Source organism: Euleptes europaea, chromosome 21, assembly GCF_029931775.1.
Source record: "Euleptes europaea isolate rEulEur1 chromosome 21, rEulEur1.hap1, whole genome shotgun sequence".
NCBI classification, from domain to species: domain Eukaryota; kingdom Metazoa; phylum Chordata; class Lepidosauria; order Squamata; family Sphaerodactylidae; genus Euleptes; species Euleptes europaea.
The window spans coordinates 10,735,459-10,763,426 of record NC_079332.1 but is presented as its reverse complement, the minus strand read 5'-3'; the positions used below and the strand labels follow the sequence as shown (position 1 = coordinate 10,763,426).

Here is a 27,968-nt window from a genome sequence, read left to right as displayed (position 1 = left end):
ATCCTTGCTTTATACAACAGATGAGAAATGGCTCAGGTGGCAGGTGATCCGCTAGAGTCAAGGCAAGCAGGTGGGTCCCGTTCACAGTTGAACCCTGACTAGCGGGGCAAATGGAATGCTCTCGTCCCCAGTTCACTCACATTCACATCTCAACGTGTGTGGGCGTCAGGTGACTGTTCTGGATGGAGAAAGGGGTCCACGCGAGTATCTGCATGGCTGCTATGCACAGAGGGACGAGGCAGATCATGTAGAACATAGCGTCGTGGAGCCCTAGGAACAAACTGGTAGAAAGGACACAATTACAAAAAACGCTTTTACGGCATTGACTCCAGATCATGGCAAACCACAAACTCAGAATAATCATATCACAGCACAGACACAAACAGTTACGCTGCCAGCTACAGTATAAAATTCACAACTATAACAAATTCAGTCCAAAATATCTTCCATAATAATGAACTACACCACAAAAATTACTTATCATAATCGAACTATTCATCGGTAGGACTTGCATCAAGAGGTCTTAACTTTATCTTGGGCTTAGCAACCATGGCAATAAACTTTCCATTTGCGATGTTGTAAGTCTATTTCTACCCAGCAATAGTGTTACAAGTTTATTCAAATCTGATTCCCCTGATAACGGTAACAAAATATTTCCGAGATAACTTTCCCGATTCACTGTAAACCTTGGGTACCGAAAGGTCACATGGGGAACACAATCACTATACTCCATTCTTTCAGTACTCATAATTCAACAAGAGACATGCTCACATAGTGCCCTTCGCACCTCCCACCCCCACTGAGCATATTTGAATACAGGAAGCGCTCTGATGTTGAGTCCAGCCACTGATCCATCTGGGTCAGTGTTGTTTACTCCGATTGCCAGCAGCTCTCCGAGGGCTCGGGTAGAGATCCTTCAGATCAACAACTGCCTGATGTGGGAGATGTGGGAGTGAACCTGGGACCATCTGCATGCAAAGCGGACACGCTACCACTGAGCCAGGGCTCCACCCCATTCAAATTTGTGACCCATGTTTAGCAATTATTTCATTCAAACTCTCCTATGAGATTAACAGGGCAATCCTAAACAGAGTCGCTTGCTTCAAAGGCCATTGGCATCAGGGGGCTTAGAAGGGTACAACTATGTTTGGGATTGTCCCGTAGATCCTTGAACACATGGACACATGATGCTGCCTTCTACTGAATCAGACTCTTGGTGCATCAAAGTCAGTATTGTCTACTTAGACCGGCAGCAGCTCTCCAGGATCTCAGGCAGAGGTCTTTCACATCACCTACTTGCCTAGTCCCTTTAACGAGATGTCGGGGATTGAACCTGGGGCCTTCTGCATGCCAAGCAGATCCTCTGCCACTGAGCCACGGCCCCTCTCCATGACTCTCCAGGTCTCAGGCAGATGTCTTTCACATCACCTACTTGCCTAGTCCCTTTAAATGGAGAGGCCAGGGATTGAACCTGGGACCCTTCTGCATGCCAAGCAGATGCTCTACCACTGAGCTACAGCTCTTCCTTCTCTGGTTGGACTGGGTTCTCATCCTTCTGAGCAAAAATGGCACGTCCCCATGTTTGTCTAGTTGAATAATATAGACGACGTAGACCGATTCTGTCTCAGTAACACCTGTGCAGCTTTTCACCTTTCTGTGCCCAGATGGGGCCAGAAAAATAGCATGCACTGCAAACCGCTTTATTCATTTTAATGAAATCTCATGCAAGTTGTAGTGTTCTTGCCGATTGCAGGTGTCTGCCAGGCACAAGGCCTTGTTAATATTATTTAGGGGGCACAAGCAGTAGGCTTTTCCACATGAACGGTATGGTCCATGCTCCGGAGCGTACATGCCTGTAATTGTGCAGAATAACCAAACTGTGGACTTGCCGGCACATGGATGCACCCAGCACCAATTTTCACAACTGCTGCAGCACTTATTCCAGCTTCTACAATCATGGGAGAATCACCACAGTTTCAATTATCTTTGTTGAGTGTTTGGCCACGGATAGCCTGAGCTAACTGTGTGGGGAATGTAGTTAGTCTTAAGCAAACCAGCCTCTAAATGTTTCAGATGCGATGAAGCCCTTGCTAGACCTTAACATGTTTTCCTTCCTCTTATACACTTTAGGTGCGGGCTCCATTCTGGCTTCAGTTCGAACTCGCCACTTACTTTGGGTTGGGCTGAGAAAGTTTACTATTCAGGTTTGCATATCCAAATTGATTGAGTATAGTCACCACCAGCATAGGGGCAAGAGACTGGGCCGGCTTGGTAAATAAGGCGTTTGTTCCAAAAACCATGGAGGAAAGCGGAGATCTGAAATATCAAGCAGAGATATGTTGTTACATTACATTCTATGCGCTGGCACGAACCACCTATGACGTTTATAAGGGGATGTTTGGTTTAAGTAGGGAAGAGGTCCCCAACGTGTTTGGGGCCCGCATGGTGTAGTGGTTAAGAGTGGCAGTTTGGAGCGGTGGACTCTGATCTGGAGAACCGGGTTTGATTCCCCACTCCTCCACATGAGTGGCGGACGCTAATCTGGCGAACCGGGTTGGTTTCCCTGCTCCTACACACGAAGCCAGCTGGGTGACCTTGGGCTAGTCACAGCCCTCTCAGCCCCACCTACCTCACAGAGTGTCTGTTGTGGGGAGGGGAAGGTGATTGTAAGCAGGTTTAAGTGGTAGAAAAAGTCGGCATATAAAAACCAACTCTTCTTCTAGGGAGTCATCTAGATGTATGCTGTGGTAGGTAGACCTCCTTCACCTTCAATATAAACTCGCCAGTATTTAAGCAGCATGCTAACACATTTGAGGAAAAGATGCTTCAGTCCTCCTGTGGGGATCGAGGTATATTAATATGAAACTGTTGGGTGTTAAGAGGAAAGCAAGCTGAGAGTGGTTTCTTTTTTGGTGAGGTGGGAGAATGTCTTTCTGTTGAGACTGTAAGATCCAACGCTCATCTTAAACACATCCAACAACTGTGGAAAGATGAGGTCAGATCTCCAGCCATCATCTAAGTCACTAGATGGCCTTTGGGCTCGTCATTTTTCCTCAGCCTCATTGACGTTGCAAGGATGAGAAGGAAGGGATATAGGGTTGCCAACCTCCAGGTACTAGCAAGAAAACAGACACTTCTGTGTACGTTAGTTACAACCAAAAAACCACAGAAAAACTCAATATAAATGCAGAGTTTCAATATCAATATCAAGGTTATAAACTACAATATCAAACAACAACTATATATCATATTACAAAAAAAGACAAATAAGTGAAAGCTTATATCCCAACAGATATACACGGTAAGTATTACAAAATTTATTCCTATAAATTGTGTGTGTGTGTAAAGTGCAGTCAAGTTGCAACCGACTTATGGCGACCCCTTTTTTGGGGTTTCATGGCAAGAGACTAACAGAGGTGGTTTGCCAGTGCTTTCCTCTGCACAGCAACCCTGGTATTCCTTGGTGGTCTCCCATCCAAATACTAATCAGGGCTGATCCTGCTAAGCTTCTGAGATCTGACGAGATTAGGCTAGCCTGGGCCATCCAGGTCAGGGCTCCTATAAATTACAACAATATAATTTTTTGTCTCAGAAGGACTAATCTATTATTTTTTATTCCAGATGTCAGGTAGAAGAGGAAGACGGCTGTTTCTGTTCTTCTTCAGTTCCTCTTCTGACACCTTATTTTTCCAGTTGGTATAGGTATATTCTGTCATACATCTCTTTTCTATTAGCTCCCCATGGGTAGCAATAGCATCCTTTTGCCTTCAAGAGGCTAGTGTGTTTGCATAGATTCCTGGGTCCCTCAGTGGGATACCAGGCGATCTCCTGCTATTACAACTGATCTCCAGCCAATAGAGATCAGTTCACCTGGAGAAAAATGGCCGCTTTGGCAACCCTAACCTTGGAGGAAGGGGTCAGGGTCAGCGTGCAATAAATAAAACGCTTTCAGGCCAACCTGCAGCTTTGTTAGTGTGAGTGTTTGAGCCCACGGAGGCATTTCAGCTACTGGCAGCCTGACCTTCGGCATCCAGAAGAGTACTTACGCACAGTGCCTTTTGCACCCTGGAAACGGTTTCAGGATGTTCACTGTAACTGCGGTCCGCGTTAACTTTTTATTGAGTTAGGACTCTGCGACTGAAAAAAATTAATACAATAAATTGTGGGTGTGGGTCCAAACCAAACTTACCTTCGTTTATGTTTCTTTAAATCTGCATCGATGATGTCAGCCAAAGGCAAATTAAACAGGCTGAAAGAAGCTTGAACAATTACCCTAAAGAAAGAGAAAGGCAAGTTAAACACTCGGTCTCTTTTAAAAGTCAGTTTCAGTTCTTCAAGCACAGTTCTATGCAGAGTTCTTCTGCTCTCAGCCTGATGGCCCTCCGCAATATGGTAGGTTTTTTTTGTGTGTCCTCTCAAATCACAGCTGATTTATGGTGACCTCGTAGGGTTCTTAGGGCAAGAGATGTTCACAGGTGGTTTTGCCATTGCCTGCCTCCGTGTCATGCCCCTGGTATTCCTGGGAGGTCTCCCATCCAAATACTTGCCAGGATTGAGGCTGAGAGTGTGGGACCGGCCCAAGGTCACCCAGCAAGTTTCCATGGCAGAGTGGGGATTCGAACCTGAGCTTTCCAGATCCTAGTCCAGTGGTTCCCAAACTTTTCGGGCCACTGCCCCCTTGGTTCCACAAACTCAACCCCAGCGCCCCCTACCCTATCCTATAAAAAGCATTATTCAAAATAGGGTTTGCAGGACGCACTAAAGAACAACAATAAAATTTCAAAACAGTAATAATTAATTGCACAACTATTAAAAATCAATTTAAAACTTTTTAGTTTAAATTTATTCAACAAAACTGATGAACTTGATCCAGTGGTACCAGCTCTTCAAAGTCTGGGGGAAAAAATCTGAATTTCCCCTAAATTAGCCAACATGGTGCCATAGCTTGATCTATTGTACATTAGTGAACAACACAGTTGAAGGGGCCCACCTCTAGCACCCCCTTGCCTCTCAGTGCCCCCCTAGGTAATTCCACCGACCCTCCCAGGGGGTGGTACTGCCCACTTTGGGAACCACTGTCCTAGTCCGACACTTTAACCGCTACACCACGCTGGTTCTCTAATACGGTAGACAGGTTCTGTTTAAACGAAAGACCCAGATCCCACTAACTTGCCAGAATGATGCATTTTCAAAACTCACAAGCTTGCAAGTGTTTATTACAGCTCTTGATGTCCTAGAATTGATAGTAAAACTGACAATCTCTCAAACCCATAACACTGCCTTATCAGACCATTGCCCTATCAAGGTCAGGAATGTCTACTCTTACTGGCCGCACCTACGATGCGATCCTGTCGACCGTAGATGCCACAGATTGAACCTGGGGCCTTCGGGGCGCCAATTAGACCTTTGACCGCAGAGCCACAGCCCCACCACTGATTTTGCAACTGAAGCGATATGTTTACTTACATGTTCATTGTCAGATAAATGGCCAGCAGGTAGTAGTGTTCTGGGCCCAGAAGAAACATGAGCACTGCAGCTATTGCTTCCAGATAGAAGGAAAACAAGACAAACTTATAGTAACCGAATTTCTTCAACGGAGTTTGGCTGAAGAGCACAAGGCACTGGGGAAAAAAACAGTGAAACATTAAGACACCCTGAAACAGCGTCACCTTTTGTAGCATATAAAGTGCTATATGCATATAGCGTTTGTTCAAGCAAAACAGCTGCATGATCTGCACAGTCTAACATGCTGAGAGAGAATTGGAGTAACTCCCCAGAGGCCTGTACCAAATGAGTTGGTCCCATTTTTGTTTTATGCCAACAGGAAACACTTCTGCCACTGCAGTAGAACTTGCCCACCATCCAAACTCTCCAGAATGCTTCTCTAGGGGGACCCTCAGGAAAGAAGGAGGAGGTCAGACCAGAACCAACGGGTTGAAATTAAATCAAAAGAGTTTCTGTCTAGACATTAGGAAGAACTTCTGAACAGTTAGAGTGGTTCCTCAGTGAAACAGGCTTCCTCGAGAGGTGGTAAGCTCTCCTTCCCTGGAGGTTTTTAAGCAGAGGCTAGATGGCCATCTGTCAGCAATGCTGATTCTATGATCTTAGGCAGATCATGAGAGGGAGGGCATCTTGGCCATCTTCTGGGCATGGAGTAGGGGGTCACTGGGGGTGTGTGGGAGGAGGTAGTTGTGAATTTCCTGCACTGTCCAGGGGATTGGACTAGATGACCATGGTGGTCCCTTCCAACTCTATGATTCTATGATCTCTTGCCTCGAAAACCCCATGGTCTTGGGGTCACCATGAGTCAAGTTGTGTCTTGGCCATCTTCTGGGCGTGGAGTACGGGTAACTGGGGGTATAGGGCAGGGAGGTAGGTGTGAATTTCCTGCATTGTGCAAGGGGTTGGACTAGATTACTCTGGTGGTCCCTTCCAACTCTATGATTCTTTGAGGAGGAGTTGGTTTTCATATATTGACTTTCTCTACCACTTAAGGGAGAATCAAACCGGCCTACAGTCACCTTCCTTTCCTCTCCCCACAACAGACACCCTGTGAGGTAGGTGGGGCTGAGAGAGCTCTAAGAGAGATGTGACTAGCCCAAGGTCACCCAGCTGGCTTCATGAATAGGAGTAGGGAAACCAACCCGGTTCACCAGTTTAGCATCCACTGCTTATGTGGAGGAGCGGGGAATCAAACCCAGCTCTCCAGATTAGAGTCCGCCGCTCTTAACCACTACACCACGCTGGGTCTTGGGTAGAGAGCCAAGTCAAAGGGAGGAATCCTGCCCCAAACCAGGACACTGTCCTGCCAAGGAAGGCGAACTTTTCTGCATACCTGAGGACAAATAAAACCTGCCCCATACATGACACTTCGGATGGAGGAGGAAAGAGCGCCCTTGGGGATGAGGTTGTCCGCAAAGATCATCATAAAATTGCTGCAGAAAGCCAAGTGGAAGACTTGAAAGAAGTTCATGGTCACGAAGAGCAGGAAATTTCTCTGGGTCAAGATCTCTTTGGTCAACGAAACCACAGAGGACCACGAGAGGACCCGCTCGCCTCCCTCGGCCCCTTCCAAGAGACTTTCTCTTTGTTCATAGTGAGTGGTGCTATAGATTCCCGTATAGCACATGCAAGCGGTCGCCACTGCGCCGACCAGAACCGCGAAGATTTGAAAATGGGCAAAGTTCTCCATGTTATTGGATATCAGGCCACAGAAAAGGACACTGGTGGATCCGACCAACGTGGCCACCTGGTTGTACTTGATGAGCTGAAGCCGGCTCTCGTGCCTCGTGGACGTTTCCGCGAAGAGTGCGCACTGCGCCAGCAGGACAAACGTCAGCAGGCCGTCGAAGGCGCACAGGGCGACGACGAGGTGAAGCCCACTCAGCCAGTCGCCTTCGCGGTACTGTTTCCACGGAAACCAGGGGAGCAGAAAGGCCAGCGCGTATAGCGGAGCCCCGTAGAAAATGGAAGCCTGGCGCCTAGAGCAGCACGGAGCTTTGGAGTTGTCTTGAAGGTAGCCAAAGAGGGGGTCGTTGACAGCGTTCCAGATCATAAAAACAACCTAGGGAGTTAAACAGGTTAGCGGATGTTTCAACTTCTGCCCTGACTGCATTAGAGCCCTAAGAGCAGATAGTACCATTGAAGAACATAAGAAAAGCCATGTTGGATCAGACCAAGGCCCATCAAGAGGATGGTGCTGAGCTGTTTTCTGTTGCTCCAGAAGGTCGGTCCAGAACCAATGGGCTGAAACTAAATCAAAAGAGTTTCCATCTAGACATCAGGAAGAATTTTCTAACCGGTAAAGTGGTTCCTCAATGGAACCGGCTTCCTCGGGAGGTGGTGAGCTCTCCTTCCTGGGAGGTTTTGAAGCAGAGGCTAGATGGCCATCTGTCAGCAATGCTGATTCTATGACCTTAGACAGATCATGAGAAGGAGGGCACATTGGCCATCTTCTGGGCATGGAGTATGGGTCACTGGGGGTGTGGGGGGGAGGTAGGAAAAGTTGAAGGCAGCAGAAAAAGAGGAAGCCCCAATAAGAGATGGGTTGACTCAATAAAGGAAACCACGGCCCTCAGTTTGCAAGATCTGAGCAAGGCTGTCAAAGATAGGACATTTTGGAGGACTTTCATTCATAGGGTCGCCATGAGTCGGAAGCGACTTGACGGCACTTAACACACACACACACACAGAGGGAGGTGAGAGTTACCTTTTCAAAAGGACATAGTAGACAATACTGTATACATTTCAGGGCAAAAAGACACTCTCTGGGAGACCCCACAGGGTTTCTTTTGGCGATCTCAGCAGCAGTTTCTTTAAACGGCTCCTGAGCCAAATTCCCCAAATGCTTTTTAAACTCCCGAGTGTTGAACTGATGGGCTAGAGGGTCAACGAGGGGAGGAATTCCCAATAACTGAGCCAGCTAGATGCAGGTTTCGCGTACGGCCCCCTCTGAACTGCCGTCTTCCGACGTGCAGCTGAAGCACTGATCAATTTCAAAAGTAATTAAACAGCACCAGATTAAAATGCTGGAGTCCAGAGAATGGACTCCGTTCAGTTACCTTTATTGGCATAACAACATTTGGCAGAATACAATAAAACACATAGAAAGCTATTGTAAGGCAGAATGGATTGCCATCATACCAACAAGAAAATTAGCCACAGTTTCTATAATATTAGGGTCCTGGTTGTTAAGAAGAGTGGGAACCATTAGATAATTAGGAAATCCCTCAATCTGAGTTAAGACAGAATTTAAGAATTTTAAATGTAACATTTGATAGAAGGGGCACCGGAAAAAAACCATGCTGGATAGTTTCAACCTCTTCGTTTGAGCAAGGGCAAAATCTATCAGAATACACAGAATGGACTCTGCGATCACATTAGCAGTCCCCACGATGCAGCAAGCGAAGACAATACAGTTAGCAGTAATCACAGCAACAGAGAATTGCCAGAAAACAGACTCATGCAAAGGTCTAGAATGAAAAGTCTTGGGGGGGGGGGGCTTCCAGGGAACTGACTAGTCACCCAGTAAGATTCACACGGGAGGGGGGCTCGAACCCAAGTGGGTATTGCTTTCCTTGCGGCATTTTTGTTTCAATTCCTGAACTGTCAAGAATTGCCGGCTGGGAAGCAGAGACCAGGCATCGCCATGGGTGAACGGGCATTTTTCCATACCTGCGCTTGATGGAACGCACCTTCTGAGATCTTGTACTGGTTTAAAAACAGCTTGACGTAGTAGAAATTAAATATGCTGTTCATCATTCCGGCCCCTAATGTGGTCATGGCGTACGCCAGGGCGTTGGGATCGATTCTCGAAACGAACTTCATTTTGACAATGTGGTATACTTCTTCCCTTAGGGAGGAGGAAAAAAAATATTTTGGTACAATAGTTGCAGCAGACAATACCATGGTGCGGCCAAAAAGAGTTTATTTGTACGTCATTTGCTGCTGGTTAAAGATCCTTGAACCAAGGAGAATGTTGTCTGAGCGTAAACCCCCTTGTGTAATTAGACTCTTTCTATGTTCCACAAGAGGGCAACATTTTCTCACCTATGTATCCTTATCTGGCCTCGTCCCACAAGACTGTTCAGTGTTGTTCTATGTGTGTGTGTAAAGTGCAGTCAAGTCGCAGCCAACTCATGGCGACCCCTTATGGGGTTTTCAAGGCAAGAGACTAACAGAGGTGGTTTGCCAGTGCCTTCCTCTGTTTAGCAACCCTGGACTTCCTTGGTGGTCTCCTATCCAAATACTAACCAGGGCTGACCCTGCTTAGCTTCTGAGATATGAAGAGATCAGGCTAGCCTGGCCCATCGTTCTATACACACAGGCAAATAAGAGCAGCGTCTCAACACCACTGGCAATAGTGACATCTGTATAAAGTCCTTGTGTGTGTGAGTTAAGTGCCGTCAAGTCGTTTCTGACTCATGGCGACCCTATAAATCAATGTCCTCCAAAGTGTCCTATCCTTAACAGCCTTGCTCAGATCTTGCAAACTGAGGGCCATGGGTTCCTTAGAGTCAATCCATCTTTTGTTGGGTCTTCCTCTTTTCCTACTGCCTTCAACTTTTCCTAGCATGATTGTCTTTTTCAGTGACTCTGGTCTTCTCATAATATGTCCAAAGTACGACAGCCTCAGTTTAGCTTCTAGGGTCAGTTCAGGCTTGATTTGATCTAAAACCCACTGATTGGTTTTTTTGGCGTTCTAGGGTATGCATAACACTAAAGTCCTTAAACACATTTATTTTCACCATCAGTAATTATTCCTGTGTCATTATGAGTTACAATCTGGTCGCAAGAGTGACATTCAGATGGAAGAGGAAGAAGAGTTGGTTTTTATATGCTGGCTTTCTCTACCACTTAAGGAAGAATCAAATCGGCTTACAGTCACCCTCCCCACAACAGACACCCTGTGAGGTAGGTGGGGCTGAGAGAGCTCTGACTATCCCAAGGTCACCCAGCTGGCTTCGTGTGGAGGAGGGGGGAAACCAACCCAGTTCTCCAGATTAGCCTCCGCCACTCATGTGGAGGAGTGGGGAATCAAACCCAATTCTCCAGGTTAGAGTCCACCGCTCCGAACCGCCGCTCTTAACCACTACACCACGCTGGCTCTCCTAGGTAGTTAAACATGCTTTAGTCCTAGTCCTGCAATTCTTGCACTGTCTGCCTCCAGATGTCTTCAAGCACAGGAAACAGCCAGGGAAAGCAAGTCGCAAAGCATTCTTCTGATCAGAGCTGGCGTCACAGATCAGTTTGAATCCTACAACTCCTGTTCAACCAAGTCTGAAACTTTCCTCCCTCAAGGGAGCCTGTATTTTTAAGGGGGTGCATGCAAGGGGAAAGGAATTGAGGAAGTAACAGTTTATCCTGGAGGGAAGATTAGCTCCCAGCTCAAATTCCTTCTTCCGCACAATTGGTAATGGGCACAAGAGGTCCTGTCCTCTTCTGCTGACTGATCTGGCCAGTCTTAATTGGGAAATGGCTTACTGAACCCGATCTACGGCACACAGGACTTCAGTCGTTTGGCAGCCTCTGTGGATTTTGCCCTGTCACACAGACTGCCTAAATCAAATACCTTCCTGAAAACCTCTAACTGCATTGAAATAAGACAACCTACAGTTTTATCGAGGTGCTTTTTCAAAGGAAGAGAGCAGACTGCAAAGGTTGTAAAAGGTTAGAGACAGCTAGGTGACTAATATTGCAGCTCCAAACACCGTTACACCCTTCTAAGCCCATTCAAGTCAGTGGGTTTAAAAGGGTGTAATTCTGTTGTGCGTGGCACTGTGAAATGTTACACAGAATAAGAAGAGGTCTAATTCTATACAGGTATTTGGTCACTAGAAAAGACAGTCTTGCTAGGAAAAGTTGAGGGCAGCAGGAAAAGAGGAAGACCCAACAAGAGATAGACGGACTCAATAAAAGAAGCCACAGCCCTCAATTTGCAAGATCTGAGCAAGGCTGTCAAAGATAGGACATTTTGGAGGACTTTGATTCATAGGGTCGCCATGAGTCGGAAGCAACTTGACGGCACTTAACACACACACATTTGGTAGCTAGCCTACTGCCTCCCCAACACATTTAACCAAATGATCTCTTACATGTGTCCGCTCTCAAAAACACTTAGGCTGCTCCTAAATATACAGGGTGGTGTAGTGGTTACAGCCTCAGATTAGGATCTAGGGGACCCGGGTTTGACTCCTCCCTCTGCCATGGAAGCTCGCCATGGGTGACTCTAGGCCCAGTCACCTCTTCCTAAGCTTACCCAACCTCGCACGACGGTTGTTGCGAGGATAAAATGGAGGAGAGGCAAAGAAGGGGTGTACTGTGAACACATGAAGCTGCCTTTTACTGAATCAGACCCTTGGTCCATTAAAGTCAGTATTGTCTACTCAGACTGGCAGCGGCTACTCAGACCGGCAGCGGCTCTCCAGGGTCTCAGGCACGGGTCTTTCCCATCACCTACCTGCCTAGTCCCTTTAACTGGAGATGCCGGGGATTGAACCTGGGACCCTTATGTATGCCAAGCAGAGGCTCTTTCTGTGAGCCATGGCCACTCCCCATATGCTACTGGATTGCTTTGTTTTACACTGTATAATCCGCCTTGAGTCTCAAAGGCTATAAATACAGCACCTAAGCGGCTTTCGGGGCCCGATCCACTCTTCCATGCCTGCAATCTACTTAGGCCCCCCACTTCTTAACCTGCCTTCTCTCAGCACAATTATCTCGTCTACTCAGGAGCAAGTCCCCTTGTCTTCAATGGGGCTTGCTCCCCACCGTTAAGCGTGCGGGCAGGATCGCAGCCTGGCGCTGCCAAGTCCCCGAGCGGGTCTGCTCGGGATCCTACTCAAGCCTTGCCAGGTCCCTCTTCATCACCAATGGGAGGTTTAGGGGGCAGAGCCCTGAGGAGGGCGGGGTTTGGGGAGGGGCTTTGATGCCATAGAGTCCAATGGCCAAAGCGGCCCATTTTCTCCAGGGGAACTGATCTCTCTTTTTTAAAATATATATTTAATATATATATATATATATACACACACATATACACATATATATACATATATATATATATTTTCAATAATTGCTATACATCTCATTTGACAATACATCCTATATACCAATCTTTGACTCGATAAAAAAAAAATTAAAGAATTATTAGGTGTATATAATTAATTATAATCGACTTCCCCACCGACTTCCTCCCTCCCTACAAATATCTGGTGTCTCCTTTGTATTAATATTTTCTAATCCTTACGAGTCATTATTTTAATGTTATCCTATCTGGGGGAACTGATCTGTTATCGGCTGGAGATCAGTTGTAATAGCGGGAGATCTCCAGCTAGTGCCTGGAGGTTGGCAACCCTAGGGAAGGCTGGACTCCCATCGAGGGGTTCTTGGGCTCGCCCCGTGAACCGCTTTTGGAAGGATCGTGCCCACGCCAGGGCCAAGCAGCCTCGCCATTGTCTTGACGAGGCTGGGGTGGGGGTGAGAAAAAGGGAGCTCTCCCTGGACAGCGCGGCTTACTCCAGAGTAAACCCTCTCAGCACGCCCGCTGACCGTCCTCCCGATCCCGGCTGGGGCCTAGCTCCATCCCGAGGCCTCCCTTAGCAACCGGTCCTCGGCAGCCCCCTAGCAACCGCGGCCCCGTCCCCCGTCCACTAACCGGCGCCTTCAGTCGTCGCCGAGTCGGAGGGCGGGACTCCGGGCGTCCCCGAGGCCCCGTCCTCCGATCCCATTGGCTGCGGCGCGTCGTCCCCGCGCGCCGCCGGCCGCCCGCCGCCCTGCCATTGGCTGCTCCCGGGGTTCGATCCGGGAAGGGGGGGGAGGAGGAGGTCCCCTGGTTTTAAACCGCCGGCGTGCCACGTTGCTGCGGCGCGGGGCTCCTGTTGTCCTGCAGCCATGCCGGGCTGGGGCGGTGGCCGCCGCCGCTCCTGCCTTCGGCCAAGTCCGGAAGCCGTCGGGCGGGCTCGGGAGCGGGTGGCTTGAAGGCGCGCGAGCCGAGCCCCGGGCGTGAGGAGGCGCGTCGGGAAGGGGCTGCGAGGGAGCGAGGGAGGGGGACCGTTGCTCGCCGCCGCCGATCCCGCCTCAGGAGAGCCCGCGGCTGGCCGTCCCCACCCCCGCCCCCCGGAGGACGCGATGCTGACCGACAGCCTGGTGGAGGAGTTCGAGATAGGCGAAGATGAACCGTGGTACGACCAGCAGGACCTGCAGCAAGGTGAGGGGGGGGGGCTGAGGGGGGTGAAGGGTAAGGGGTGTGGAGGGGTGAGAGGTAAGGAGGGGTTAGGGGGTGAGGGGTAAGGTGTGTGGAAAGGTGAGGGGTAAGGAGGGGTGAGGGGTAAGGTGTGTGGAGAGGTGGGTAAGGAGGGGTGAAGGGTAAGGTGTGTGGAGGGGTGAGGGGTAAGGTGTGTGGAGGGGTGAGGGGTAAGGTGTGTGGAGGGGTGAGGGGTAAGGAGGGGTTAGGGGGTGAGGGGTAAGGTGTGTGGAAAGGTGAGGGGTTAGGGGGTAAGGGGTAAGGTGTGTGGAGGGGTGAGGGGTAAGGAGAGGTTAGGGGGAGGGGTAAGGTGTGGGGATGAGGGGGGAGGGGTAAAGTGTGGAGGGGGGAGGGGGAGGGGTAAGGTGAGGGGGTGACGGGTAAGGTGTGTGGAGGGGGGAGGGGTAAGGTATGGAGGGGTAAGGTGTGAGGAGTTGGGGGGGGCAAGGGGGATAGACAATTGGCAGGATGAGGAAGCGTGGTGGGGAGAAGGAAGGAGAGGAGGCGTTATTTTTTTCATGTGGATAACCTGGGTGGGGGAAATGAACGTGGAAGGGTAAAGTGAAGAGTTATGAGGGGGCGGCTTGGTTATAGGGTGCTCTGCACCCCCCCTTGAATAATATCTCTCACACGAGCAATGGTGAGCATAAGCATACTAAGAGTGTCCTGCGGAGGAGGTGAGTGAGGACCCAGGACCCACATCTTGCTTCACCCTCTCCCAATGGTGCCTCTGAGCATAACAAGAGTGTCCTGCGGAGGAGGCGAGTGAGGATCCACGTCTTGCTTGGACCCTCCTCTTGCTTCAGCCTCTCACAATGGTGCCTCAGAGCATAAGAATGTCTGGAGGTGTTTCACCCTTTCACAATGGTGCCTGTGAGCATAACAAGAGTGTCCTGCGGAGGAGGCGAGTGAGGACCCACGTCTTGCTTCAGCCTCCCACAATGGTGCCTCAGAGCATAAGAATATCTGGAGGTGTTTGTCGTGGAGGTTTTGGGTCTCCCTTTGAGGAAAAGCATCTCTCCTGATCTCTCCCCCCACGCAGGTGCCTCCGAGCATAATAGAATTGGGTTGGGAAAGAGGAGTTGTGGGACTCCTCTATTTTATGTTCGCTTCGTTTATTTTTTGCTCGGGTGTGGGGGGGAGACCCAAAGTAAATAAACAGGATATGCATCGACTCAATGGAGGACGCCTCGGCCCTCAAAATGCAAGACCTGAGCAAGGCTGTTAATGCTGGGGCATTTTGGAGGACATGTAGGGTCACCATGAGTCGGAAGCAACTTGATGGCACTTAACGGACACATCCCAGATCCTGCCTGACACTTGAACCATCGCGCCCCATAGGGACCCTCATCCTTCCCACTTTGGTAACTCCCTGCCCCAGCACCTTAAGATTTTAAGAATAAAGCGGGTGGAGAGGAATTATGGGCCTTTGGACCTCCACACTTGTGGGGGTGAGAGAAAGGACCTAGTGGGAAGATTCCCCCGTACAGGTGAATGGGATGGAGTTGGCAGTGTAAAGGGGTTGTTCATGTATATTTTTTGGGGGGTGTCTGTGATGGAGCAGTTGGACGGTGTCTGAGGGGGTGCAGGAGGAGGGAAGCGTGCTTAAGAAAGTGGGGAGGGGGAAAGGTTGTGCAAGAGCTGGTCCAGTGGTGGGGATTCAAGGGCCTTTAAATCCCATTAACCTTATGCGACCAACTTAATGTGCACGGACGTCAGCCAGCAGTTACAACAGCGGGGAGTACTCCCAAGCCATCGGAGGCGACATTCCTATGCATGCTTTCTTGGGAGCAGGTTGCGTTGATCTGGTGGGATTTGAGCCTCTGTGTAAACCATGTGTGGTATCGAGGCTGTTAAACGCACTCCTGGATTGCCTCTTCCAGATCTGCCAGTATTAAATGGGCATTCTCCGCCCTTCTGGCCTTCGCTTGCAAGGAGCAGAAATTCTTGTTTGAATTCCAGGGCTTTGTATGTTGGCTGCTGCCCAAACAAGGTTCTTGGGGCATGGTATAGAGTGAGCAACACATTCATGGTGACGTGCGCTTCTGTGAGCCAGGCCTGCTTTATAGGCAATGGAGAAAATCCTTTGTGCGTGTGACAGAGTGGGCTCTAGCTCCAGAAAGCTTCTGTTGCGGTGCTTTAGCCTTCAAGGTTATTTGTGTTGAATAGAACCAAGTCATAGTTAATTTCGGCTGAACTGGAGAAACGTGGATATATTTTGAAGTCCTTCAACTTTTTACTCTTGACTTCAGTGAGATTGCCTTCAGAGTAAAGTTAAAACCCTTGCTTGTTGAGCTAGGGCAGTGTGATTTCAGAAGCTCTCCTGGAATAAAACCAGCATGGTGTAGTGGTTAAGAGCAGTGGTTTTGGAGCTGTGGGTTTGATTCCCCACTCCTCCGCATGAGCAGTGGAGGCTAATCTGGTGAACTGGATTTGTTTCCCTGCTCCTCCACATGAAGCCAGCTGGATGACCTTGGGCTAGTCACACTCAGCCTCACCTACCTCACAGGGTGTCTTGTGAGGAGGGGAAGGGAAGGCAATTGTAAGCCGGTTTGATTCTTCCTTAAGTGATAGAGAAAGTCGGCATGTAAAAACCAACTCTTCTTCTCTCCCCCCCCCCAAGAAATAATGTGATCTATAAATGTGCCATGAGGCTGGACGAGCTATACTGAGTGTTGCTGAAATGCATGGGTATATACAAAAGAACAGCCAGCTAGAGATGGAGGATGTATGGAGCGTGTGGGAGGGTTGTGGAGGCTCAGAAGCAGGAAACAGAGAACCTTTCTTATGGCAGATGAATTATTAAAGTGCAGCTCGATGCTGGGCCGTGTCCAGGACGGAGCGTTAGACTTTGCCTTATACATCAGAGGCCATCAGGTGTGGCCCTGTCATGAAACTCTTGTGACAGGTCACCTCTGGATGCTGGAAACAGAGCTTGCTTGAAATGCGGAGAGACATTTCCCCCCAATCAGTTTAATCCTGGCTTTCAAAGGATTGGTATGAAGCATCCTTAGTCAACTGGAGAATCTCTTGCAAGGGCTCCTCAAGTTGTGCTTCCTTGACGTAAGCCTGTACATTGTTTTCTTTGCCATGTGCACACCTGTGCTTAAAACCGAGCCTATTCCTCAAATAGGGTGCAGGAGTTGCCTTGAACAGTCCTTATTTCCTGGCTACTTGGGATTGAAAGCTTGGAAATAGTGCTTGTCTGAGACGTACACATACGGACAAAATCCGGCTGGCTGTGGCACCACTGTTTGCATTTGAAGCCCCATGAATGAATGTCTGCTCGAACTTTGTCCCTCCAGGGTTTGCTAACATCTTTTATGGCATTCAGTTATTCTTTTGGCAATCTTCCAGTTGAATGGGCAGTTAAAAGCTGAAGAGAGACACATTAGAACAAATCAAAGGCATGTTCTAAGCCTCTTTGGTGAAAAACTGTATGTCCTTTGAAATGATTGGTTAGAGAAATATTGCATCCAAAATATTACTATATACTTCAGTTCCTCTAATTTGAGAATAAAAATGTATACCTTTGCTTTGGTCTGTTTTAGCCTTTAGTGCCAAGCATGGTACCTATCTTAAGTTGGAGCTTGCAGAGAAATGACTGTATCGAGTTTAATACATTGTCATCAAACATAAGAATATAAGAAAAGCCCTGCTGGCTCAGACCAAGGTCCATCAAGTCCAGCAGTCTGCTCACCCAGTGGTTAACCAGGTGCCTCCAAGCATTGGTTTCCTTTATATTTCATATTCTGTAATGTTTGCACTGTGAACCTTATGACTCATTTTGTTGCCTTAGGCAGCACACAATGTGGCTTGCACCCCAAGGCTGTTCGGTTTTGTTGTGAGGATAAAGTGTTCTAGCATGAACTGAAGGCAGGTGGGTGGGAAGGAAGGTGACTTTGCAAGTGGGTTTTAGTTTCCAGAAAGACTTTCTCAATTAATGTGGGTTGGGGATCTCAGTGGTAAAAGGAGAAAGTAGATTGAGCGAGGCTGTTGCTTTTCATAGCAATACTTTTTCCTCCGAGTGTCTTTCTGTTTTAGAAAGGTTGGATCTTTCAAGAAAGAGATAGGCAGGGACTACCTTGGAATTTATATAGAGCAAATTTGAGCAGAAGCTTTGGGATTTTGAAAACCATGCCTGCCTTTCTCAGATAAAGATGCAGTGTTTTCTGTTCATGAATGTAAGGAGCTAGCGTGATGTGGTGGTTAAGAGGAGTGGACTCTGATCTGGAGAACTGTGTTCAATTCCCCACTCCTCCACGTGAACAGCGGACGCTAATCTGGTGCACCAGGTTGGTCTCCCCACTCCTACGCATGAAGCCAGCTGGGTGACCTTGGGCTAGTCATGGCTCTCTTAGATCTCTCTCATCCCCACCTACCTCACAGGGTGCCTGTTGTGGGGAGGGGAAGGTGATTGTCAGCCGGTTTGATTCTGCCTTAAGTGGTAGAGAAAGTCGGCATGTAAAAACCAACTCTTCTTCTTCTGTAAACTCCCCCCACTATTAGGGTTAGATAGGGCATGCACCCCTCCGTCATTGCCTAGACTTGGCTTCTGTTGAGGATAACATCGGTCTAGTTTATGGTCAGTTTGTCTGTCAACCAGTTTAAGAATGTTTGTGCTGAAAAGCAGTATATACTTGTCAGACTACCTGGGAAGACTGTTATTAAAATTTGGATCCAGAGAGTGAGTGTGATCTAGTGTCTGACTTTCCCTGTTACAGCAGCAGTGTTGATGCAACTTAGTCATCACTTAATTGTTGTTCAGTGTAAATGCAAGGAAGCTTTGGTTTGAAAGCTTCAGACATAACAATTAAGAATTAATAGTAAAGAATATGTTGCACACCCAGTTTGTACTTAGGAAGAGAAACCTCCATGTTTCGCCGGGAGGAAGGCAGGTTTATAAATAGATAAACACAATCACTTGGGCCCCGAGGCTGGTATGACTTTGATATTTATGGAAATCCTAACCAAGGTTACATCTCTAGCATCTATGTGATATAAACATTCCAGTTAAAAATGCTGAAATGGAGCAAAACATGTTTGCACAAAACAAGCATTTAGATTAAGATTCCTTTCAATAGTGCAGTTACCAAACAGATTTGGTGATCTGTCCTCCTTATCTGAAGAAGTATGCCCATCTTCTGGGCATGGAGTATGGGGTTACTGGGGGTGGGAGGTAGTTTGGAATTTCCTACATTGTGCAGAAGGTTGGACTAGGTGACCTTGGTAATCCCAACGCTATGATTCTATGCTTCTATGATTCTAAGTGAAGAAGTGATATCTGAAGAAGTAAGCTGTAGCTCATGGAAGCTCATACCCTGCCAGGAATTTTGTCAGTCTTTAAGGTGCTACTAGACGCTTGCTCTTTTCTACTGCTATTGACAGACTGACATGGCCACCCATCGTGATCTGTCCTGCTTATGACAACTAAGCCAGTCTGACATTGAATGGCTGTGTCAGGATCTTCTTATGTCACACACTGTTAATACAAGTGTTAACACTCACTTTTGGAACTGAGGAGGCATGCATAGGGCCCAGAGAATCTTGCAAGTTGATCAATTTCTGATGGTGCTCCGGATGTGAGCGTTTTAAAATCTCAGATCTCTGCACATTGAAACTTGCATGCACTTAATGCTAGCAGGAGTTATTAAAATCTCTTGCACCTTTCAGTACCAAACCAAAGTGTGAATGTCTACACTAAATGTCTGATAGCGGGCAAAAGCAACCTTGGAACCCTTGGTCCTTATCTAAGGGATGTGTGGCAAAAAGGGATTGTGCTTGTTCGATATCTGCAGAGCTCAGAATTTCACAGGCCATCTTGGCAGCACGGTGCCAGCTGTATGCAAAGAAGTTGGGTGGGTAGTAGCGGAGTACGTGGCACAACATGTTTTTCCAAGGGTGGTACTAGAAATAAGCGCATCTTGGAAGGGCTTCACAAACTATTCACCTCCTTTTCATCCCACAGTGGTGTACCAAGGAGTGAAAAAAGTTTTTGAGTAAAAAAGTTGGGCACGTCTAGCAAGAGGAGTAAAACAAAATGTAATTTTCAGTGTTCTTCCAGGTTCTGTTAATCTTCACTGCCAGTTTGTCCAACAAAACATGCTTTACTTGTATAGTTAACTGATACAGATCACATTGGAAATAAACTGCACATAACTCATTTTTAGATCTCCATCTTGCTGCTGAACTTGGGAAGACGCTGCTGGATCGGAACACAGAGCTGGAGACCTCTCTGCAGCAGATGTATGCCACCAATGAAGAGCAGCTACAGGAGATAGAGGTAAACGCTGAGTTGTGTAGAGTTTTGTACAGCCTGGCTATAAATGGCCAGGGTTAATAGCTTCCTAATTGATTGTTGTAGAGCAAAGGCAGTGAGAGGCATTATGAGATTAAGTTGTAATCTGTTATACCTCTCCACACATAAGCAAGGAAGTCGAGAATTTTAAAGCACCGAATATTTTGATTATGTAATGGACAGGCTCCTTATGAGAGCGGCCACTATTCAAACCAAGATACTTGTAATTGTACCAAAATTCAGAACTGAAAGATATAGGCGACCTCTAAACTACAGATTCGTAGCACTAATAGTACTGATTAGTACAGATTAATTGCAGCAAGGAAGGTTGCTAGTGTACACCATCTGAGCAGCTGCCATTCCAAGGAGGGGGGAAAGTGCATGGGGAAGCCATTTAAACTTGAAGATGTGAACTGCTTTGAGGATCTTACAGTTAAGGAAAAAAATCTAGCAATTCCATTGCTTTTGTTGTACACTTGTACTTTCGGTGGAATTGTACTACATTTGAAGCATGAGATTGTATAACAGGAAATTGGAATGGAAACCCCAGGGTGTCACCCTAAGGCGTTTTCTGGCAAAGCAGCTTAAAATTAGCTGCACGCATATTATCCCAGCCTGTTTCAAACCAGTTTTCACCAATTTAAAAAAAAGTCTGTATTTCTTGAATAAGGAGGATTATGCTTAACATTGCAGACAGATTTAAATAAATCAGGAGCATGTCGACTTGGATTACAAGAGTCTCAAGTCATTAACGACCCTAACAGGAAGTTTGTGAATTAGGGAATAAATTGGAACACCTTATCAGGTTTAAAACTAAGCTGTGGCGATTCCTGAGTTTGGATTTATCGGCACAGTGTGCAGTCTTGGCTTTTTGGAAGTGCTAGTATTCGTTGTACTGATAAAGTCCTGATCTCTCTATTCTGTAACTTGGCAATAGTATGAGTTGAGCTGCAATACGTAGACAAACTTCAGACCTGACAGAAGTGATTTGAGGAAGACACTTATATTGTGCCTCCAATCCCATTTGGTTTTAGATTGTCTCCTCAGACGTAAGTTACGTTTGAGCAGCATTGCTTGAGATTACGAGGAAGGTCTCTAAAATATTGGAAGCTTTAGCTTCCAGTTGAGGGAACATATTTTGTAACTGTACTAAAAGGGCTAACTGTGAAATCATTTTGCAGTACCTTACAAAACAGGTGGAACTCCTGCGTCAGATGAATGACCAGCATGCCAAAGTCTACGAGCAGCTTGACATCACTGCTAGAGATCTAGAAGATGCTAATCAAAAACTAGTGGTGGATAGTAGATCTTCGCAGCAAAAGATCTTAAGGTAATCCAGTCCTGCAAGACTGTGCTTTCCCTTCTTGAAAAGACGTGCCCCCAAAATTGTGCCCCTTTGCGGAACGGCTGGATCTTGGGGCCTGCTCAGTTGCCACTTTGCCCAGGCGACTTTACTTGGGATGAGGTCGGGGAATGAGACATAGACTGAATTCTCCCGCCCACACTAATTTTGAGTGCAGAATCCCATGGAGGATTCTCCTAAATTCTGTTAAGGTGAGTCTCCCTAAATAAGTCTTAACATGACTTTTTTAGTGAGGTTCCGTAGTGGGCTCCTGTTCTTACCAGATGTTCAACTAATGACCAGTCAGGTCCAGGGTTGATCGGACAGTCAAATCCAAAACTGTTGAGAGCCAGCGTGGTGTAGTGGTTAAGAGTGGTGGATTGGAGAAATAGGTTTGATTCTTCCCTCCACATGAGCGGCGGAGGCTAATCTGGTGAACTGGATTTGTCCCCCCCCATTCCTACACACAAAGCCAGCTGGGTAACCTTGGGCCAGCCACACTCTCTCAGCCCCACCCACCTCACAGGGTGTCTGTTTTGGGGAGGGGGAGGGAAGGCAATTGTAAGCCTGTTTGAGTCTCTCTTAAGTGGTAGAGAAAGTCGGCATATAAAAACCAACTCTTCTCCTTCTTATGATAGACTCTGTCTGAGCTGACCACTGTTGATTTTCCCTGACAGCTTTGTGCTTTTATTTCCTCCCCCCACTCATAGCCTTACTGAGACCATTGAAAGTCTTCAAACACACATCGATGACCTTCAGAGGCAAGTGGAGGAGCTGAAGAACTCTGGGCAGGGCTGCATGAACCGTGAAAGATCTGAGCAGCCGAGATCGGTTCACAGTTTTTCGTGCCTGAAAGAGCTGTATGACCTTCGAAAGTAAGGCACAAGCTCACTTTAATGGAGTGTTTTCTGTGGAAGGGGGATGACCTGTGTGAGATGAAGATACTTGAAACAGGGAAAACAGAGCGTATGTTTACAAGAGAATTTCAAACATCTTTGAAAGAATTTCATCTTTGTAACTCTCTGGACTAGTTTGCTGGCTTTTACCGTGGCAATCCAATTGAAGTCCCTCTCAGAACTTAGAAAAGCATGGTCAGATTTTCCATAGGTCTCCAGGCAGCCTACCTCTTATTCCCTTTTGGGCCAGTGAATGATGTATAAATGATGTATAAAGCCAGCTGGTATTATAGCTCTAAGGACTCTGCCACTATGCAAGAACTGGTACTGTAGAGTGTGAATGTTGTTGCTCCTTGCTCAGGATCGCACTGATGCCACAAAAATGCCAGCCTTGAGAAGAACTGTGTTTGGATTCCCGTGGTGCATTCCTTGATTAATCCTGGATGCCAGCATTACTTCTTATAGGATAGAAGCATCAATTAAATTGCCCTGCAAGTGTCACAACCCAGATCTTTATCTGCCCGAAGAAAATAGCCTGCTTGAATGCCCACATTCTTGTTGGGCATGAGTCCAGCTTGCCATGAGGATAACATTAGCATGATTGAAACAAAATACAGCCAGCTCGAGAGCCAGCGTGGTGTAGTGATTAAGAGGAGTGGTTTGGAACGGTGGACCCTGATCTGGAGAACCAGGTTTCATTCCCCCACTCCTCCACATGTGTGGCGGAGGCTAATCTGGTGAACTGGATTTGTTTCTCCACTCCTCCACACGAAGCCAGCTGGGTGACCTTGGGCTAGTCACAGCTCTCTCAGCCCCACCCACCTCACAGGGTGTAAGTTGTAGGGAAGGGAATATGATTGTAAGCTGGTTTGTTTCTCCCTTAAGTGGTAGAGAAAGTCGGCATATAAAAACCAACTGTTCTTCTTCTTTGACTTTGGCAACCTGTCTGCAATTAACGAATATAGCCAAATGATCTCTTATGCAGTATAAGTGAGACTTTCAGAGACTAATTTGTGTCTTTTTTGGGGGGGGGTTCTTTTTCAGATATTTTGTTTACGATCATATTTTTGCAGAAAAAATTACATCTCTAGATACGCAGCTGTGCCCTGTGGAGGAGGAAAACCAGAGCCTGAAGAAGGCGGTGACTCTCTTGCAAGCCCAGCTTGAGATGGAAAAAGAGAAGAGGGTGACGATGGAGGAGGAGTACAGCCTCGTGCTGAAGGAGAACTGTGACCTCGAGCAGAGGCTGGCGGACACCGATCTATACCGCAACCGAGCCGAAGAGCTTGAGGTCGAAGTGGCCGAAATGCGGCAGATATTCCAGCGTGAAAACCCATTTGTTAGCGGAGTGGAAAAGCTCGTTCCGGAGTCCTTCTTTATTTCCTTGAAAGACTCTCTAGAAAAGGAACTGAATTGGGGCCCCGCTGACGGGGTGTCTTTGACTGTCCCGGAGCTGGAAAAGAGGGCCCTGAAAAGAAGCAGCAGCGAGACCTTCTTGGGCAGCACGGTGGGCGGAGACCTCCTCAAGGGCCACGAGGAAACCTGCATCCGGAGGGCCGAAGCGGTGAAGCAGAGGGGCATCTCCCTGCTGAACGAGGTCGACGCCCAGTACAACGCCTTGAAGGTCAAGTACGAGGAACTCCTGAAGAGGTGTCAGACGGACGAGGAGTCGGTGAAGCACAAGGCCGTGCAGACCTCAAAGCAGTGTGCCAAAGAGGCCAACGTGGGCAACGGCGCCTCAGACGTGCCCGCAAGGGAACTGGCCGGCGCGGGCGCCGATCTGGGCAGCCTGCCCACCAGCGCTCCCCCCGAGTACAAACTTCTCTTTAAGGAAATCTTCAGCTGCATCAAGAAAACCAAGCGAGAAATAGATGAGCACAGGGCAAAGTACCGACCTCTCTCATCTCAGCCCTGATATCCATGGTGTTTCCCTAGTAGCATAAATCTGTATTACCCTAGGAAGAGTGCGGATGCAGCTCTCTGGCGCCGTTGATATGAAGCATGATGTTGAATGTCTGTATTCTAGAGTGTATGTCGGCTGTTTTTGTTCATGTTAGAATGGGTTGGGTCTGCTTAAGAATGTGCATTTTGCTAAGGAAGTATTGGCTTCTCCCATGTGAGGAGAAACTGACTTGCTCAGAGGGACTCATGAAGGATGGTAAATCGGCAAATAAACATTACGCTGCTTGGTTAGCCTCTCTAATGTGGGGAATTGACCTCTGTCTGAAAATGTGAGAACCAGGAAGAAGCTGTTTTCTGTATGAAGCGGCCGCTCCTGAATTAGGTTACTCTTTCAGGTCATTCCTGCGGCCAAAAGTTAAAAAGTAGAAACTGCTGGCACCGCTGAACACTATAAAATTTAAGTTAATGACATCTCCAAAAGGATATCGTATTTGATGTTGTGATGGTAAACATGATTTTTCCAAAACCATTGTCCATTATATTTTGCTAGTAAGACCAAATGGATCTATTACTGACCTGCTTTCAATGGATTGATGTATTATTCCTGAAAAGCCAGTCTAGCCTATAAGGGAAACGGTGTTTAGAAGTTGCTGGAGAAGACAGGCCCCCTCGGTTATGTGTTTTCAGTCTTGTAAGTGTTGAAGGATCCATTTAGGGAGAGAGAAGTGACTATTAATTTGTTTCCACAAGCAAGCAAATGTTCCGAGTCTGCTCTGGATTTCAGAAGCTGTTGAGTCCTTTCGAAAGAGGAAGAAGCAAAAAGAAAAAGGCTGCCAATGTGGTGTGAAATGTAGCATCTGCTTTCTCTCTGCGTGCCTGAAATATGTCCAGCAATGAGTTTCTGTTCTTGGATCCATTTTTTGTGCAAAACCAATCCTGTTGCTACACGCCGAACACCAATAGTAACTTCTCCTGATGCTTTAGCACAACTTGCAGGAGCATAACAGCACGTTATACTGTTATGTGGCTTCGGCTAGTAACTGTCCTTTACGGAAAATTCACCTTGATGTAGCAAATTGTCCTGTCCGTAAAAGGGCCTGCAGGGTGAATAGTTTTGATGGGTGTATAAGTTTAAGATACTGTGTTTGGGGGGGGGGGACTGAACACTACAGATGGTTCTGCTGCTCATAGCAGCAAGTGTTAGCCAAGTGCCCGGCCGGTGGCTTTTGGAGCTCAAGAAAAGGTTGCATTTGGTTGAACGCGGCAAGATACCACAATACTAAGGGAATCGGGAGGTGGCTTTTCTCCACTCCGTTCCTTGGCTGCGCAAGTCTGTTAGTGGGGATACAGACCAAGAAAGTAACGTAAGATTTCCCCTCTTGCATAACTTAAGTTTAAATTGTCTGGGCATAGAGCCACATGAGGAGGTAGTGATAGTTTCCTAAAGTAGAAGGGGAGGGGGAAGGAGAGAATATGGGCAAAGGTAAGAAATGGGGAGGTGAACTGCAGCTCTAGAAAACGGGGGGTGGGGAGGGGAGGCTGCAAGTTAAAAGGAGTGGTATTTGTCAACAGGGCTGTGAGAAATAAAACTTGAACTGCCTAAAAGGTGTCACAGCTTTCATTTAGCTGCCTCCGCAACGCACTTCTCTGCCTTATGTACAGTTATGCAAATCCGGACCACTCATTCTGACAAGTTTTCAGCAACCGGAAACACATTCCACCCAAAAAATGCGTATTTAAACTTATTTAAACAGCTGTAAGCTATTGTGAATATTTTGCGGGAAGCTAATAAAACGTCTTTGGGCCACTACGCAAGGTCTGCTGCTTTCTGCGTCGCAAGGGTGACTGCCCCACAAAATGGGAGGGCCTGGTTGCATTATCTGAACCCACCAGATTTAGGGGATGGAATTTAACGCAGTCCAAAAGTTGGATTGAACTTGATCACTCTGTACCTTTAAACAAGACGTAAAGAAACTGGGAACAGTACAGTTTGTTTGTGATCCATTTTCTATAGCAAAGCACACAAGGTTTGCAAACCAGGAATAAAATCCATTTAAGAATAATGAAATTGATACGTTGTGCATGCTTCTCAGCTTCTTCAGTCCACTGGCGTTCAGGTCTGATCCTAAATGCATTGTCTGAAGGAAGCCCGAGATTAGGTTAACTTTGGCCTGGATACAGCCTGTGTTCTCTCAGCCTCGGCTTTTATTGGCTGCGAGCTTATGCAGCACCTTACATTTATTATGAGCACTGTGAGACTAGAAGGCATTGAAGGTGTTTTCCTGTTGCCCTCAGCACGTAAACTGCTTGTTTGGGCATTTGAAACACTGAAAAAACCCCAATTTTTCCTAATGAAAGGACAAAGCATGGATGACATGGGCAGAATTCAGCTTCCCAGAAAAGGCGCAGTGATGTGAAACCATCTTTGGCTTGGCTGGGGGAAGATGGGATATAAATTAAAGTTTATTATTACTATTATTTATCTCTGCCATCAAGTGAAGCTGACCGCTTCCCAGCTTGCCTTACACTTCAGGCACACCACCCACAGCCTGAAGAATTTGCTTTCGGCCTTTTTATTTTTCTCAGTCTTGTGACACGCATCCTGAACAGTTGTGACCTGAAGCTTGTAACGTTAAGCTTGCATTAACGTTCGGTGTCATTTTGGTTGGCCTTAATAAAAGTTTCTATATGCATTTTGTTCCTTTTTTCTGGTTTTTGGGCTGTGGGGCTTACACAGTGTTTTTTTTTTTTTTTAAGCATTTTGGTCCTTTGTCACCGACCAGTGAACAAAGCTGCGGAGGGCTAGTTCTGAGCCAGTTAGACTTGGAGGGACAGACAAGGTTCAGCCCTTGGAGCTCAAAGACCACAGGAAAACTGCCTTCTTGAGACAGACTTTGGCCTAGCAAGGTTAGTCTATTGTTTAAGACAGGGAGGGGGTCTTCTCTACTGTAAGAAGCCCCGTGGCGCAGAGTGGTAAGCTGCAGTCCTGCAGTCCAAGCTCTGCTCACAACCGGAGTTTGGTCCCGACGGGAGTAGGTTTCAGGTAGCCGGCTCAAGGTTGACTCCGCCTTCCATCCTTCCGAGGTCGGTAAAATCAGTACCCAGCTTGCTGGGGGTAATGGGAAGATGACTGGGGAAGGCAATGGCAAACCACCCCGTAAACAAAGTCTGCCTAGTAAACGTCGGGATGTGACGTCACCCCATGGGTCAGGAATGACCCGGTGCTTGCACAGGGGACCTTTACCTTACCTTCTCTACTGTGCTACCTGAGATGCCTTTGCCAGACATGCATTCGATACTTCCTGCCCACCAAGGAATCGGGTGTCCTTTCTAGCTGACCGCCAGGAAGGGTAGGTGCTGGAGAAGAGTAAAAGGAGATTGAGATTTACATAAAGAATTGATTCAGGCGGCGTAAATGTAAATTCGCAATTTATTGGCATTAGTTACAAAATAAAATGTTAGACCATGATCTTCTGTCACCACGAAGATAGAATGTTGTTACCAAACAAAAGTGAGAAGCAAAATATATTAGGTGTCCCAAATCAATCATAGCGGAACACGAAAATCCAATCTCGTTCTACCCATTCACTGGGTGGTATTTTGCACGCTGTGCCTAACGGGGGGACGACGACGAGTGGTACTTTGTCCAGAATTTCCTCCCGACATCCAAGGGGCCGTGCGTACATCAGGCTCCGCCCTCCCCGAGGCTCGAGGAAGGGCTTTGCCTCGCTTTTCAGTCTGTTTCTTTTCTTTCCCCTCCCCTCCTCCAGTGACAGAGTTGACTTTGTG

The 27,968-nt window shown here is 47.3% G+C and overlaps 2 protein-coding genes across 2 annotated transcripts; one reads left to right on the top strand and one right to left on the bottom strand.

Moving 5' to 3' along the window:
• Nucleotides 1-142: 142 nt before the first annotated feature.
• Nucleotides 143-9,342, bottom strand: LOC130492647 (transmembrane protein 180-like). The gene is made up of 6 exons (XM_056866406.1): nt 9,175-9,342; nt 6,836-7,564; nt 5,467-5,621; nt 4,190-4,273; nt 2,173-2,316; nt 143-281 (listed from the first exon to the last, which is right to left on the bottom strand). The coding sequence occupies exons 1-6, from the start codon at nt 9,325-9,327 to the stop codon at nt 143-145; spliced, it is 1,404 nt and encodes a 467-aa protein (XP_056722384.1). The 5' UTR covers nt 9,328-9,342.
• Nucleotides 9,343-13,624: 4,282 nt separating this feature from the next.
• Nucleotides 13,625-24,192, top strand: CDR2 (cerebellar degeneration related protein 2). Its single transcript, XM_056866376.1, has 5 exons — nt 13,625-13,705; nt 19,912-20,024; nt 21,221-21,369; nt 22,092-22,256; nt 23,322-24,192. Exons 1-5 carry the CDS (start codon nt 13,627-13,629, stop codon nt 24,190-24,192), a joined length of 1,377 nt encoding a protein of 458 aa, XP_056722354.1. The 5' UTR covers nt 13,625-13,626.
• The last annotated feature ends 3,776 nt before the right edge of the window (nt 24,193-27,968 follow it).

Bases quoted from the DNA above. Each gene is read 5' to 3' on its own strand.
- LOC130492647 (XM_056866406.1), bottom strand. From the start codon at position 9,327: ATGAAGTTCGTTTCGAGAATCGATCCCAACGCCCTGGCGTACGCCATG. The intron at 4,274-5,466 runs GTAAGTAAACAT...CTCTTTCTTTAG, and splicing joins ATTTATCTGACAATGAACAT to GGTAATTGTTCAAGCTTCTT. The intron at 2,317-4,189 runs GTAAGTTTGGTT...TTGATATTTCAG, and splicing joins TTAAAGAAACATAAACGAAG to ATCTCCGCTTTCCTCCATGG.
- CDR2 (XM_056866376.1), top strand. From the start codon at position 13,627: ATGCTGACCGACAGCCTGGTGGAGGAGTTCGAGATAGGCGAAGATGAA. The intron at 21,370-22,091 runs GTAATCCAGTCC...CCCCACTCATAG, and splicing joins TCGCAGCAAAAGATCTTAAG to CCTTACTGAGACCATTGAAA. The intron at 22,257-23,321 runs GTAAGGCACAAG...GTTCTTTTTCAG, and splicing joins GAGCTGTATGACCTTCGAAA to ATATTTTGTTTACGATCATA.